Source organism: Pseudorasbora parva, chromosome 13 (genome assembly GCF_024679245.1).
Source record: "Pseudorasbora parva isolate DD20220531a chromosome 13, ASM2467924v1, whole genome shotgun sequence".
NCBI lineage: Eukaryota > Metazoa > Chordata > Actinopteri > Cypriniformes > Gobionidae > Pseudorasbora > Pseudorasbora parva.
Window position 1 is genome coordinate 29685081 of NC_090184.1, and position 16690 is coordinate 29701770.

At 37.1% G+C, this 16690-nt stretch overlaps 2 protein-coding genes across 2 annotated transcripts in view; both read left to right on the plus strand.

The window, feature by feature from the left end:
* The window catches only part of nol4la (nucleolar protein 4-like a), a 53783-nt gene extending 47459 nt beyond the window's left edge, over positions 1 to 6324 (plus strand). Inside the window, exons 9-11 of the mRNA XM_067413848.1 lie at positions 131 to 250; positions 394 to 583; positions 1529 to 6324. Of these exons, the coding sequence (XP_067269949.1) occupies positions 131 to 250; positions 394 to 583; positions 1529 to 1749 (531 nt within the window). The 3' untranslated portion in view covers positions 1750 to 6324. The remainder of the gene's footprint in view (positions 1 to 130; positions 251 to 393; positions 584 to 1528) is intronic.
* A 1575-nt stretch (positions 6325 to 7899) lies between these two features.
* On the plus strand, positions 7900 to 14398 carry ptk6a (PTK6 protein tyrosine kinase 6a). The gene is made up of 8 exons (XM_067413850.1): positions 7900 to 8527; positions 9237 to 9358; positions 9661 to 9827; positions 10750 to 10918; positions 11298 to 11456; positions 13087 to 13268; positions 13350 to 13503; positions 13599 to 14398. Exons 1-8 carry the CDS (start codon positions 8175 to 8177, stop codon positions 13814 to 13816), a joined length of 1524 nt encoding a protein of 507 aa, XP_067269951.1. The 5' UTR covers positions 7900 to 8174; the 3' UTR covers positions 13817 to 14398.
* The last annotated feature ends 2292 nt before the right edge of the window (positions 14399 to 16690 follow it).

Genomic DNA, 16690 nt, shown 5'->3' on the forward strand with positions numbered 1-16690 from the left:
TAAACTAGAGCAATTGGTAACAGTTTACATAAAATAAGGGTTAAAAACTCCATCATTTTAGATTAGAGCATTGTCAGGAATGCATAAGGTGATAACATTTATCTTTTTCTGCCCTGTCCAATGATGTCAGACACGGCCCACACCCCCTCACCTCACCTCCGCCATGGCTGAGAACATCCTTGCAGCAGCGTGTGAGAGTGAAACACGTAATGCTGCTAAGAGGATGCGCCTTGACATCTATCAGGCCCATGTGAGTGCATGTGTGCATTGATCACTAGATCTTTAATCAGACTGAATTCTTTCCAGGATGTTGATTGGTTTTTAGATTACTTGGTGAGTTATCTGCCTTTCTTTGCCTTATCACGTTTTACCTTTCCTTGCACTCCTGTTCAGGATGAGTCGGTTACAGCAGACAAGCCAAACTCCAGAGATCCGGCTGCCCTGGCTAACTCAGGCTTCACACTGGCCGCCTCGGCCTACTCCCAGGACCAACTCTACACCAATGGTGGACTTAATTACAGTTTCCGTGGATACGGGACCCTTGGCAACAACCTCCAAAACAATGGCACATCACAAACCAATGGTAAGTAACAGGGAGAATTAATTTTCTTAAAATTTTCATTGTTTATTATTTATTTAAAACATTGTTTACTAAAATGGAAAATAATTCAATTTGTTCATAATTTTTTTTCCAATCAGTGCAATCACCTCTCACCTATTTATTATTATTATTTTTTTAAAGTTGCTAGCCACTGCCAGCGTTTTCGATCATTTTCACAAAATTTTCATGGCTCCCAGAATATTTTGTTGTATGAATATCTGCACTATAGCAAAAGGTTGCAAAAAAACATGCAATATAGCAAAAGAAAGAACAGACCCTCTGCTTTTAAAACTATTTCTTTCTTCATGCATTGTTTCAATGTGGGTTTCATAAAAAAATTAAATAAATAAATAAAATTGTGCAAAAAGCTGAGAAAATCACGTTTTTGTCAGACTACATTTATACTGGACACAGATGGAGTAAATCGAGTCCATCAACACCCCTAATGCTTGGACAGCTTGTCCTGGGTCGACATTTCATTCAGTAACGTTGGGCAGTTTTGATTTGTATGCTGTTTAATGTTGGTTTATTATATGATATTGCTTGTTCCTGCATCTGTTTATACTCTTTTAGAAGATTTGTAAATAGCGCCTACCATATAACAGTGAAAACACGGAATGCTGGAAAATTCCGTCAATGTCGGTGTAAGAGTTAATTAACATAGCAAAAAAACACATTTTTAGGTTCCACACCTGTTTTTTTTTGTGCATATTTATATTAAACACTCTATTAGTTTGAAATATTTAATTGTTCAATTTAATAGTTAAATAACGTTTATTAGTTTTGCTGTGATATTAAAATTGATAATAAGAATCATTATTTTTTACTAAAATTGACTATTGAAACGGACTGAAGCATCTGTAGTGTAGACTTATCACGGTCTACTTGATATTGATTTTAACAAATGTTTCTTTCTTTTTCTTCTAGGGCCTACTGATCTCAGTATGAAATCTTTGGCATCCAACAGCACTTCCTCCTCCAGTTCAAACAGTCATGGTCAGGGTGGAGGGGGCGGAGGGGCATCAGCCCAGCTCAGCCCGCCCGAGGTCACGGCTGTGCGGCAACTGATTGCTGGTTATCGCGAGTCTGCGGCCTTCCTACTCCGCTCTGCTGATGAGCTTGAGAACCTCATACTACAGCAGAACTGAGAACTGCACACAGGCTGGTGCTGCCCATCTTTCTCTCATAAACACACATTACACATAAATGCACACTATGACAGGAAAGATACATGTAGCTATGAGCACTCACATACATATACACCTAAAGCCCATAGGCGGAGTTTCACTTCGCTTGGGGGGGAGGACAATGGAGGGGCCAGAAGAAGCTGTATCTCAAGCGCACGTACAGGGTCTACAATTGATCATATTTACCAGCCATCATTTTCTCAGGCTCACTGGCCATGAACCTGCAATTTTGCATATTCTTTATTTATTTTTGCCTGCAATTTTTTTATTTAAATTTAAATATATATCATTTCTATATGAAATTCTACCTCTCATAAAACCTCTTGTGGTGGCTTAATGGGATTAATAGTTACAGAGAGGAAGGAAACCTGAACTTCATAAGAAAATATTCAAATAAAACTATGTATAATGTATCCGTTCCACTGCTCTTGAAGTATATTGTTGATCGTTGTGCACAGCAAACAGTTTATGACTATAGCAACGTTTAAGCACGAGACATAGGGTACTCATTTTGCCCAAAATGATTTAAAAAATAAATTTGTAATTACATGTTTTAGATTTTAATGCGCAAAGATAAAACAGTTTTGCCTCTAGACACTCGATTCCCCCTGGCAACTGCCAAACTCCGCCTATGCTCTTCCTGTAAACCTACCTATCACACATTGCCCATGACAGCTTTATGTCCATGATAGTGTCTTTATCAAATTCCCTTACCTTTGAGTCCATCGGGGCTTAATCCTTTTCGGAGGGCTGAGATGACTTGTTAAACATTTTTTTTATGAGATGATCAGAGAGCACAAAGCAACAGGTGTCTGTACTCATAGAAACATTGCAATTGTCTTGCACAGAGCACAACACAGTGAGATCTATCAGTCCACCACAGAGAGTCCAGACCTTTCATCTTTCGAAACAAAAAAGTAGTACATTTAGGTATAAACACAGAATGATGTCAAGTCCTGCATAAAGTTTACACGTTTGTCAATGGCATCTTGTTTTATTGAATTTGAAAAGTTCCTCAGATGTTTTTTTGTTACCATATCCACGCAGCAGCTTTGCTCCAGATTTAGCCATTTTAGATATAGAACAGATTCAAGAGAAAAGGGTTTTTGTAAAATCTCCTTTATCTGTTCAATGCTAATGAGGTTTGGGGAGAAGGTGCAATGTAGATGATAATCGTTATAGTGTGTCCATGTCTAAAAATGCATCATTTTCAATCATAAACACTTTAACAGATGTCCTTTGTACATATATATATATATATATATTGCTCTCATATATAAGATTTTCATCCAAGCTTACACATGCACACATTAAAGTCTACTAAAAGAAACTTGAAAAGAAATGTGATTGGTGAGCATAAAAAAAGAAGATGCTGAAATTCTATTGGCTGGGAATGTCGGACTTTATGCAAATGAAGCTGAGTGGAACGCTTCAAAAACTTTCCTACATGCTCGGTTGCCTTGGCAAACCTCCGTCCTCAGCGCATCAATGCACTGTAGGAAAATGTCTCACAAGAACACATGGGTGACATCAACCTTCCAGACAGGAGAGCCGTTGATGGACTTGTTAAAAAAAATTAGGAGGGAAAATGGACAAGGACTGCATTTCCCATGCTGCATTGCGTTGCAAACACATTTTGTTAAGTTGTGAATGCTGCTCTTTTTTTCTAACCTCATGACTAAGACACTTTCATCTTCACGGGGACCAATCAAAACAGAGGGGACTTCACATCCTATTGGCACACATACTGTATATGCAGTGAGTTTGAGAGAAAGGACCTAATATCAGCAGAAGGGAAAGAATGATGACATCATTTCACCCCAGAGCTTGAGAGGCAGTGATTGGTGGACTAAGGTAGCATCATCCACAGGAGCCAAGTGGTACGTAGAACATTGACGATGCGATTCCGCTTTGACACCAGCCTCACTCTTCCCCCTGCCTGCATTTTCTCATGTTCACAAATGCCATCGTTAAAAAAAAAACTGTATTAAAAAAAGCAAAAGACAATCCTGAACAATTGTGACTTGATCCCTCGTAAAACAGCATAGCGGTGTGTGAAATCTCACTCTGACTCTCTAGCCTTTAGTAGAGTGGCGACAATACAGGGCCTTCAAGTTTCAAGTGTTGTAGCCATAGCTTGAACCATGTCCTCACTCTGTAACAGAGCATTTTCCTCTATTTAGCTGCAAACACCCATTTTTGATGTCTAGCCATTCCATTTGTGCTTTATTTGTTGTTTTGTATTACTTTTTTATTCCACATGTATCTTTTTGTTACTTAAAAAAAACACACAAAAAAACTTGTACGACACTGACAGTCTGAAGGGAATCAGTGTTGCGAGTCTCAACATTCCAAATGTAAAAACATACATCTCAAATTGGTCTCTAAGGGACTGAATATGACATCCAAATCACAAATTTTAAAGAGAAAAAGATCTAAGTTGTCTCCAACAACTTGTTTTGATACGTGGCTGAAAGTTTATTACCTCTTACTTGTTACTCATTGAAATAGATTCCTTGATGAAAGGATGAAATATGTGCAGGAACATTAATTCATTTATATTCAGATGTTACACTTTATAAATTATTTAATTGGTTAACATAGTAGCACTTTACAATCTGCAACGGAAAAATGTACACACAAGAGGGGTCAAATGTTCATGGGACGGAGCCTTAAAACCACCTAAATGATCCTAAATTATGAACTGCAGCTGATCATTCTCAAGCCATAATGTTCTGTATTTATTTGCTCTGCATTGTAATTATTTGTTCCCTTTACACACGCAGGGAAATATGAGCCAGTCCAGCACTGGGCTTTGAGTTGAAAGAAGAGAAATGTTTTGGGGCTTATTCAAATGATAGGGTGACAGCAAACAAATATTTGTGTATTCAGAGTCCAAAAGTTGCATCCGGCTATTTATCTTTGTTTGCCCTATTTTCTTTTTTTTCCAGTTCTCTTTTGTTCATAATTGATGTTTGATGTTTTTGGAAGCTCTCTTGACATCTGAGGTTGGTGAACACATGAAAAGAAAAGGCAAGAAAAGAAAAGAAATGCTACAAGTTTTTATTTTTTTAAACAGTGCAGCTAAAATCAAATCAAATGTGGTAACAACCATTGCCTGTGATATATTTTAATTTTGTGGTGCTTTGTAACATTATTATGATTATGGTATTTTTTTTGTTTTTACTCTTGTACTTACTAGAAACTGTTGGCTGAAGCTCAGTTTCTCTTTGTACCAATGTGAAGCTTTGTATGATTTCTTTCTGGTTTTTTGACTCAGTGAAAGTGTGTGATGTTTACATGTACAGAATTCAAGATTTTTTTCTTTTCTGTTGTTGCTTTTAGTTTTGCTGTTGTTGGTTTTGTTTGTCCTAGTAAAGCCCCGCCTCTTGTCCTGTCGTGACCCCACAACGTGTTTTATTTTTATTTTTTTTACTTTAAATCAAATCAGAATAGAGGGGAACACTGAAGGACGTGCTGAACTTAAACCACAGTAAAGGCCTTTGCACACTTCTGTGCATAAATCTTTGTATATTTATTTTCCCATAAGTTATTGCTATGATCCATGCAATTTTTTTATAGAATGAAGAACATAACAGTGTGAATATTAAGTTATTAGCTATGCTTTTGTTTCTTCCTTTGTCATAGTCTTCTGTGTAAGGGCCTTTAGACGTGGTTGTATCTACTACTGATGCTGAGGACGAGAGAGAGAGAGAGAGGAGGGACTTATCATCAGCTCAAAGGGCACCATTAACTTTCTTCTCCACAAATGTGGGAGTAAAATGCCCCTTTTACGGTAGTTCCCTTAGTGATTTATGCTTGTTCTAGAGAAAAAGCTGAAGACAAAACTCTTGATGTCATGTCTTTTTTTTATTATTATTGGGAATATAGAATAGGGGCATCATGTTTGGGACGGGGTAGATCCACCCAACTCATAAACCAACTGACCTGTGCTCTTTGACCTCAGTCAGAAGCCTCTCAGTGAGTCGGAAAGCCATTCCCCTTACACTGCTCTTATGTACGGGGAACATGCAAACCTCAGGAACCCTTTGGATCTGTGTTTCTTTTTTAACCAGGTCTGTACGTCTTGGCTGACGAGTCCTCCCTCTCTCCAATATCAACCCAATTATATTGGATTTGCTATGTATGTGTTTCGTTTGTTTTTTATATATTTATTGTGATTTAAAAGTGAATCCAGTACATGTGGCTGAATATTTGAATTCTTTAGAAAAGTGTTGATAAACATAAATATATAAATATATATATATAAATGTGAAGCGCCTAAAAGATGGAGATTATGGCAGGTAAAATTAATTTCTGTTTGTTTAATGTAAAAAATAAAATAAAAAACTGAGAAAAAAAATTGAAAAGCACAGGTGGGTGATTTTCCTGCCTTTTACATATCACTTTGCCGAGAGACTCATTCTGAGACATTTTAAAATTTTCGATGTGGTGTCATCGCTGTGGTCAGAGAAAGCACTGCAACCTGAGTTGCTCTTTCCTCCAGAGCTGTCTGAATAAAATCTGTGAACTGAAGTCACACTGTAGTTCTGCCTTTCTTTCAGTGGCCATGATCACTATCACTATTTATTTCCTAAATTGGGCTTTTATACACTTAGAGAAAACAGAATACAGTCAGTGGCAATGAGTAGCTGTAGGCAGTTGTATACATAACATAATTTTGGATCTTTCATTTTTTTTAAAGTAAAATACCGAAATGTATTTTTCGCAACTTAGTCTGTTGTAGGAAAATGTAGGACATTTTGCATATTCATTATTCAAACAATACACTAGCTTCTTATGAAATTGGGAGAGGGAGCGGAACAATTTTGTTTATTGTTATCACGTTATATAATTCCAGTATTCTAGTTTGAATGTTTAACCAAAGTCATTTTTGGGTCTTATGGGGTCCCTTAAAGGAATAGTTATCTCAGAAAGGAAATCTATCTTTGTTAATCTTTGAATCACAAATAAATATATTTTTGATGAAAGACATAGACAGCTATTTAACACGTTCAAGTTCCAGAAAGGTAGTAAAACATAGCCATTAAAATGGGTTGGCTCAAAAATGGGTTGTATGACTATCATCAATTTTATGAATTGACGAGAATACTTTTGTGTGCAAAAAAAAGAGGGGAAAAAAAGACTTTATTCAACAATATCATTCTAGCCTGCACCAGTCTCTTATGCAGTTTCCGTAAACAGTGGCAGATGCTGTTCATGTCAACACCACGATGCATGCACAGGATACAACATAATCAGGGTAGGAGACTGGCACAGGCCAGAACGAAATTGTTGAATAAAACAATTGTTTGTCATTGTTTTTGTATGTTTTTGTGCACAAAATTCGCTTAATTAAATTAAGGTTGAACCACTTTAGTCACATTGATTTTAACAATGTTTTTACTACATTGAAGTGTCAATGAAATGGTATTTCAAAGAGACATCAGTAGTATTATATCAGTGATACTGGCTTTCATTCACAAAAAGATGACAAGTATTTAAAATAGTCTCTTACATTCATTTGGTCATTGACTGTGAAATTATTACATTAAATATATTAAAATATTAAGTGTTATTAATGGTGATTAATCATGATTAATCACAGAAAAATATGATTAATTTGGTTCATTTTTATTTTAAAACAATATGCATTAACAGAATACCCCACCCCTCTCCCAGATTTTGATACATGTTGACAGGTATGCTCATATGGACTGTTTTTACTACCTTTCTGGACCTTGAAAGTGTAAATTAAAATAGTTGTCCATGGAGGGCCCTGAGAGCTCTCAGATTTCATAAAAATATCGTAATTTGTGTTTCGGTTTTACGGATTTGGAATGACATGAGGAATGTCATTCCTAATGACATTGCAAAATTTCACTTTTGGGTGAACTAACCCTTCAATGCTAATGAGGTGTTGTGCCGAATTTCGACCCCCTGCCACATTATTACCCCCTCATCTAAATCGATACCTGATTGCCTAATCCAAAACTCCACACTTAATCCTAACCCCTCCCTGATACCAATAGGCTACTAGGGGTAATAGTCTGGCAGGGGGTAAGAATTCGGACATCTGACCTCCCATAAGCATTAAATGGATAGTTCACCCAAAAGGGAAAATTCTGTCACATAACTAGTTAAGCAGTGTAGGCTACGTGGTATGTAGCTCTTTGAGGAGTTTCGTACCTTAGGCTACTGGCTGTGTCTTAAAACTCATTGTGCTACACCTAAACAGCATTCTTGGGTACAGGAGCTCAGCTGTCAGAAATGCTTTGAGACGCAACCTGTGTGCTCCTCCCAGCTCTCTCACTCGAATTGAGACACTTGCCGGTGGAGGATACAGCTTCCACGTCTCTTCAGTCCGTCTTTCACATTCAAATGAAATGTTTCAGAACGGGTGCTGTTCTTGCCCCGCTCTGGGGGCGCTCTGCGAGAGACTTTTCAAGTCGTCTAAGACTGAATTTGAAGAATCTGCAAATACTGGCAAACTTCAGACACAAAATCCGCCCAGTTCATCCGCATCTGTGCCCGACGGTGAGATATACACGGCGCTGTGGCCCTTTAAGGCTCGTGCCGACGAGGAACTGTCCTTCCAGGAGGGAGAGCAGTTCAGAATTTGCAAGCGCGAGGGTGACTGGTGGACAGCCGTTAAACTGGATGGAAACGGAACGGTGACGGCCGAGGGCGTCGTTCCTCAAAATTACCTGGCGAGAAGGCAAACTGTGAAAGAGCAACCGTGAGTAGACTATAACTTAGTGTTTTAAGTGAGTGTTCTATAGAAAACTTGAATCCAAAAACTCTGAGCGCGGACAAGAACTGTGAAAACGGAATGACAATATTAATTTATTAAATAATAGCTTATTATTAAAGTGGGGAAAAAAACAGGATGTGTGAGTAATTGGCTATGCCTATAGTTATACAGTATCTGTAGGCTGCATGCAGGCGGCCTACATCAATTATAAATGTGTATATCATATAGTGACATTTCTAACGAAAGTAACCAAATTCATACATTTCTCCTGACTCCTGAGCCACTGAAAATGAAGCGACACACCAAGTAACGCGCGATGCTGCGGTAACGTCTTCGTGAGGAACACGTACGCAGGCTGTAATGTCTCAACTCAACTCAAATTTATTTAGCTAGCCTACTCTTTCTCACTGTTGAGAGGGACGTGTGGTCACGTTCAAGTCAGATTTGCGAGATAAACTCACAATTGTGAGATTCTGAGAAAAAAAAACATTTTGAGATTTAAAAAAGGTAATTGGGAAAAAAAATTGTTAGATAAAAATTATTTTTTTGTGGGTGGCGAAAAAGCTCCCATAGGAAACTGACTGCAAATAGTCAAATTATTATTGTCATGCGTGTCAGGCATGCAAGACAAATGCAGTCCTGTCCTAACTGCATAGCCTACATGTGATTTGAAACACTGTGCTCTTTTTTTTAGTTGGTATTTTGGGACACTGAACCGTTTTGAGACCCAAAATTTGCTTATGGCTCCAGGGAATGGAGTAGGTGCTTTCCTGTTGCGACGAAGTGAAAAAGATCACATAGGGTGTGTATTATCAGGTACGTAAGAGTGATTGTTACGTGTATTACTTGATTTTAAACTCAACTGCATTTTACATCAGGTTTTGTATGTGCTAAATACAAGTAACACCATGTAGTTGTCATAGTGTAGTAAATCTACTTAGGCATTTGTTTTTGTTACAGTAGAAATGTAGTCAATCCAGGCGTATATAGACTTGCTGAAAATGCAAGCATTTCTCTCTGCCTTTGGTTCATTTATGCCAGGTGCACTTCATCAGAACATTTCTAAACAGTTCTCCTCTACTGTCTGTATCATTCCTCTCTCTACGTCTTTTTGCCAGTGGTAATCAATGACAAGGAAGTAAAACACATTAAGGTCCATGAGAATCAGAATGGAAAGTTCTATTTGGATCAGAGTCAAATATTTCAGAGCCTGGAGATGCTGGTGGAGCACTACAGGAGGAATTCCCTGAGGTCTGGTACCCGTCTCACACGTCCCTGCGCACGGGTGAGGAAAAAAGAAAAGTACAATGCAGATTAATGTATTCTGTCATTATTTACTCATGCCATTTCAAATCTGTATGACTTTCTTTTTTCAGTATTCTCCAAAAGGTAAACCTTTGAATAATAACTGACCACACTTTGGCTTTGGCTGCTAAACGTTTCAAAATGTCACAAAAAAAACTATAACAGAAGTGAGCCACACAACTTCTGCAGTCTTCTGAAGTCATATGTTAGCTTTCAGTGTTAGTGATTCTTTCACAATAGCTACAATGCTTTTTGTATACATTTTTGAAACTTGGAAGACTCCAGAAAAGGAGTGTAGGGGAATGTTTAGGTAGCTAGCTTGAAGCCAGTGGGGCTGTCGGTAAGAACAGGTGTAGTCTAGTCAACTCAGGAAAAGTTCTCTATTCAGGAAAAAGTTCTTTATTGTACACACAGTAACTGCTTGGTGTATATGTGAAGGTATACACCCTGGCCTAGGAACTTTCCAACAGCTCCATTTCCCAGATTTGGCATGGCATGAGGGTGTGTGTACAATTATTTGGGGCAAACTATTTCTTTGAGCAAGTGAATAGTGGGCGTGTCTGATTTGTACTTTTCATTGCAACATTTAATACATGCTATTTAAGAGGAACTAAGATAGTAAGAGACCTACCACAAGAAAACATCTGTTACATGAGGGAAAAAATGGTATGTGAGAAGGCATTATTTCTGTCAATGAACAAATACTAATTTAAATTATCCTTTAAAAATAAAAGTTTGCCAGTTCATTTAAGATTAAATAACTATTAATGTAAAAAAAATTTGCAGCCCTCATAATTCACACACATATATTTTGCCTATACACAATGATTCCTGTATTTCAGATTGATAGCTGATCACCACACGCTGAATATACAATACGTTTCTCTCTTTTTTGCTAACAGCCAGAACCAAAACCCCAGGATCTGTCCCATCAAACAGTAGATGATTGGGAGTTACCTAAGGAAGAGTTTATTCTGGAAGAGGAGCTCGGTAAAGGGTACTTTGCTGATGTTTACCGTGGAAAATGGAAAGGCATGGTCAATGTGGCCATCAAAATCCTCAAAAACAATGGTAGGGTTGGTGCATGTACAGTAATTAAAAAGTAACACATTTTTATGCTAAATCTAGTAAATATTTAAGTGGAATGTACTACTTCCTCTTTACCTAAATGGTTGACACACATGTGTTGTTGTTTTCTGTTCCTAATATGCGAGATGTGTGAATGTGAGAAATGCAGTGTTTCTTGTTCTCTGACTGAGAGCTGGAGGAATATAAGAACGGGCTACTGCCCTCATAAACTTTACCCAGTTCTAAAACTCTGTTGAGGCTTGTCTGTCAGCCTATTAGGAAAAAATTCCCCTGAAGGAGTAAATTCCACATTTTGGCAGATTCTATAGGACTATTTCCACTACAGATCTGATGTGCTCTACTGTTTCTCCTTCTCCTCTAGGGTCTCTCAACCATAGGAATTTCCTGATGGAGACTCAGATATTAAAAAAGCTCAGACACCGACATCTCATCACACTCTTTGCTGTTTGCACGAGCTCCACCCCCTTCTACATCATCACAGAGCTTATGGAAAATGGCAACCTGCTCAGTTTCCTCCGAGGTTAAAAACCTTTCACTCTCATTTGTCAGCTCAGCTAAGCCAAACGTTTTTAGACATCAACTTTCCATTTTTACTGTAATCTGTCAATAATGGTCATGATCTGCTCCATCATTTTGTGTTGCTTTGACTGAAACACATTTTAAGGTTCAAAAATTGAATGAAAAAGTAAAATTTAAACACCTGTTTAAACCAAAAAGGATATCTCATTTATAAAGATGAAGAGATGATTGGCTTATCAAGCTCCACGTTGCCGTTTGATCCGAGGCTGCTATGGTAATCATCTGTCACATGACATGTATTTTTGGAAATATAATAAAATGTAAGTCATTTTAAAGCTTAAGATTAAGTTTAATGAAAAATAACAAGACTATAAATCCAAATGATTATATCGTGATTTTGCGTATACTGGAGCTTTTTCACAGGCTGTGATGAGGTGTTACCACAGTTATCACCTGTGCTCTCAGCTTTGTGTTATATTTCCTTGGCAGTAAATGACAAAATGTGAATCAATTAACACTGCTGCAAGGGTGTTTCAAATACATTGGCTGAGGGATTCATGGCAAATGTGACATCTTTCTTCTGACTGCTGAAATCAACATCTCTCTATTTTTCCTCTTTTGGAATGTTGTGGAAATGCAGATTACAGATTTTTTTCTTAACCCCAGAAATTAAAGAAATTGCTCAATGTGACTTAAAATGATAAAGCGTAACACACACACACACACACACACACACACACACACTTTTGCAATGTTGGGGGTAACAAATGAAAATAAATATGTAATCTGATTACTTTTAAATAACTAGTAAAGTAGTAACGCATTATTTTTCAACTTAAAATAATGTATCTTTTGAATTATAATAAGTAATTCAAAATGTATTGAATGACAGCTCTCCTGTCCTCATGTTGAGAGAAAGTGTGCAGAGGCGTTGTGTGCACATGACGGATATTATAGTTCTAGACTAAATGTGAGCACGCATTTACTCATCTCAGTGGCACAAGAACAGATTTAGTATTCCACATATGAATAAAAAAAACTTAAATGCAAACCTGCTATTGGGGCTCGTCCGAATACTACTTTTTGAGCTTTGAAGCTTCGGTAATAATCAACACTGAATATTCGAAGGGAGGGGTCTTAATATATTCTTCTTGCTAATAATGCGAAAAATTCTTCCTACCTGCAATAATTAAATATGTTAAATTGCATAAATATACTTTATGTATTTAATCTCACTTTATTAACCAATGTCTTTGCTGCTGGCTTTCGATGAGCCAACTCATCTATACTAATAAGCAAAAATCACTTTTGTCTTTTCATTTTTTGTTTAATTGCTAAAGATAGTGTTGAATTTTTTTCTCCTGCTATTCTTATGTGATCCAGAATGGTTTTGTTTGTTATTAAAAAAACAAACAAGTAAGCCCTGCCTAGGTGAGGAAAAAGTAATGCAAAAGTAACATAAAGCATATATATATATATATATATATATATATATATATATATATATATATATATATATAATATATACACACACACACACACACACCTGAGTGTCTGTCTATATACACCTGAGTCGTGCCAAAAGTCCTAAAGCAGACAGACTTGATTCCTTTTAATTTTCCCCTTTATAGGTGAGGAGGGGCGGAACCTGGAAGCTCTGGCACTAACAGAAATGGCGAGCCAGGTGGCTGATGGGATGGCGTACCTTGAGGAGCAGAACAGCATCCACAGAGACCTGGCAGCCCGAAATGTTCTAGTGGGAGCCAACTACATCTGTAAAGTGGCTGATTTTGGCCTAGCTCGAATCGTAAAGGTGAGGATTACCTTCTAGTAAATGAAAAACAACTTAAAATTTGCTTTGCATTTTAAAATATGTTGGCCTTTTGTTTCACAGGAGCCAATTTACTCATCTGTAGATCAGAAGATACCATATAAGTGGTCTGCTCCTGAAGCCATCAGCCATGGAAGGTTCTCCAACAAATCTGATGTTTGGTCATTTGGAGTCCTTCTATATGAAATGTTCACCCATGGTGGAGTCCCATATCCAGGTATGTAGACCACTTATGTGTCTTCTCTTTTATATATACAATCTGAGCAGGGCTGAGAGTTTACTTATTTTTTCTCTGTATATTTTTTTTTACAGCTTTCTCAAATCAAGAGGTATACAATATGCTCTCCACGGGGTACAGAATGCCTGCGCCCAATCAGTGCCCATCGAACATCTATGACATAATGCTAATGTGTTGGAAAGACTCAGCTGATGAAAGACCAGATTTCAGTGAACTTAAAAAGCTCCTGGAGAACTTGTTGAACATGGACAGCAACTATGACACAGGAGATCCAGCAGGAGGCATCAGTTAACAGTGCCATGCAAAGGCAAACAAGTGGGACCATGCCAGAATTTATTTTCATGCATCACTCCAGATTTCTTAACACCTTTTCACCCATTGCCTCGCTTCTTTTTACAGTATTTAATGCACTTTAACACTTTTATGTGCTTATTTTATATTTTCATGGAGAAAATTCACATTTAATTTGAATTTAATTTGATCAAGCCTTTCCTCAAATCGACAGATACATTATAAGCCTACATAACACAAAGCTTTCTCAAACAAGTAACGCAAGTTACTTTGTTTTCACATGTATTGACTGACACCGCCCCTGCCTTTATGTTGAGAGATATCATGAGCAGAATTGTGTGCACTGTGTGAACATGATCCTTATTGTAGTTCTAGGTGAGAGTGCATGTAATTGCCTTCCTTGAACAAAAACAGATTCAGTATTCCTCAAAATTAATAAAAACAGTGAAATGCAAACCTACAATAATTAAACATGGTAAATAATACAAATATACTTTACGTATTTAATCTCACTTTTTTAACCAACGTCAAAATGACATTAGCAAAAAATGACTTTAAATAAATATCACAAATGAGTATTGAACTTTCTTCTTCCTTCTATTTTTCTGAAATCCAGAACTGCAGAAAAGTTTAAAGTTTTGAGGTGTGTTTAGAGTAGTGTGCCCTCTACTCTACAACCTGAGGCTTATTCATTTCACTTTTGGTGTAAAATAGCCTTTACATTTGTCAAAAATAGAACTTTAAGTAACACTTGAACTTTAAGTAACACTTAGTTCTCAATCTTAACTAGTTGCTTATTAGCATGCATATTATATGATATTGGCTGTTTGTTATGTGCTTTATAAGTACTTATTAATGCATTATTTTGCATGACCATATTCTGCTTCCCTTAATCCTGCCCAATACCTAAAATTAACAACTACCATACTAACAATTAACAAGCAGTAATTAGGAGTTTATTGAGGCAAAAGTCATAGTTAATAGTGAGAATTGGACCCTAAAATATACTTGGCTCAGATAAGGTGAGAAAAAGTCATGCAAAAGTCAAGTCACCTTTATTTATATAGAGCTTTTACAATGACGATTATTTCAAAGCAGCTTCACAGTGTTAAACAGGACAATATTTAAAAAAAGTAACCTAACACATTACTTTCCGGAGAAAGTAACTTTACCCAACACTGGTGACAAGGAGGGAGTTTTTAGTGTTTTAGTTTTCATGGTACAATGAATATTTGATTTCTCATAATATGACCCATTTAAATATTTCTGCTGCAAACAAGCTCTTATATATAAGATACAATCACAACATATGGGACAGAACGAGTCTGGCCAGTTCCTGTGGACGCAGGTCATTTCACAATCTCTGCAGTCTTTCCACTGCAGCTTTAGTTGGCACAGAGTTGCCTGTTCATGAGTTGTGATCATTAATTAAATATAACCGAACAGAACGAGGGCATAATTGATTAATGAAACATTAAAACTCAGTAACATGAATGTTGCCACAACGTGTGCATGTTGTGGGTGCATGGTGAGCAGAAATAGAATTGAGAACACTCTGGACTTGCCTGGCAAGACTAATCGGAAAAATGACAGGATGTTCAGGAGGGTCACATTAGCATGATGACCGGCATCCCAGCAGGATTTTGGACAGTGGACACCTCTTGTACTCTGCAATCAGACACCCAATAATTCAGATTTCAGTGGCAGTGTACAAATCAGAAAAGAGACATTTGTTAAAGACCCTTATATCCTAGGCATTATATGGTTTCTTTATTTTTGTCTTTTAAGTAATTCTCCTGCTTTTCAGTCTTCTTCTCTGATGGCCTTGAGTGAGTGTTGAAATACCACTGCAGCCCTGTTTCACAAAGCAGTGTCACAACAGGAAACACTGTTTGGTTGCCTGTCACTGCCCTTGGAACTTGCATCAAGCCCAAGACCTTTTTTTTCTTCAAACAATATATAGGCGAGTATTGTGCCATTTATTTGAACATGTTTGTTAAGTCCAATATGAGCGGCAAAAATACGGACTGGGACTGTGTATGAGACTGGAACTCCAAACATGGTGATATTTTGCCCATTCCCATGAGACGTGCGTTAATTCATGAAGGTAACAACAAGGGCAGTAAGCAAACAAGTATAAAATAATAGGGGACAAACGTCATACCCTGTTATCATATTGTATTAGCAATAAACAGAAATGTTAATATAAAAACAGGCTAAAATAAAAATCAGAATGACATTTGGGATTGGGAATGCTAATCAGACTAACTGGAAACTCTGTTCCTGTTTTACTGTTTCCAAACACTCTGGGAATAGCAAAGCAAATTTAACATCTTGAAACACTTCCAAGAACATGTCTGTACTCAAAATTATCTGTACACGTGTTCACCTTTGTACAGTGTGACCCTGATTCGCTTGTGAAGCTCGCAGGGAGATTGTGAGACTGTGCTGTTTTTAGCTCTTGTCTCCGTTTAGAACAACTGTGGCATCAGTGAGGAAAGTATACGGCCTTAAAATATTACAGACGAAAGGCCATACGTTAAAAGTTTTTTTAATGAAAATGATTGGTTAGATGAACGTTAAGGGAACAATACATTTTATTTTGCAATCACTCTAATTTGAGAATATTATTAAAGACCAGATAACTTTAAACAACTGATTTATGTTGCTGGATTATTCAAATGTGGTATTTTTGTATATGAAGGTCTCAGAGAACCAACCATGTAACAGGCTTATTTCTAAATAGTTTTTCTATAAATGTATATTTATTCAGTCAATAATTCTCCCTCCTTTTAATATTAAACATATATCACTAATGTTCTTAGGTAATTAAGACTATCATATAGTTCCATTGATGTTTTAATAATTGTACACA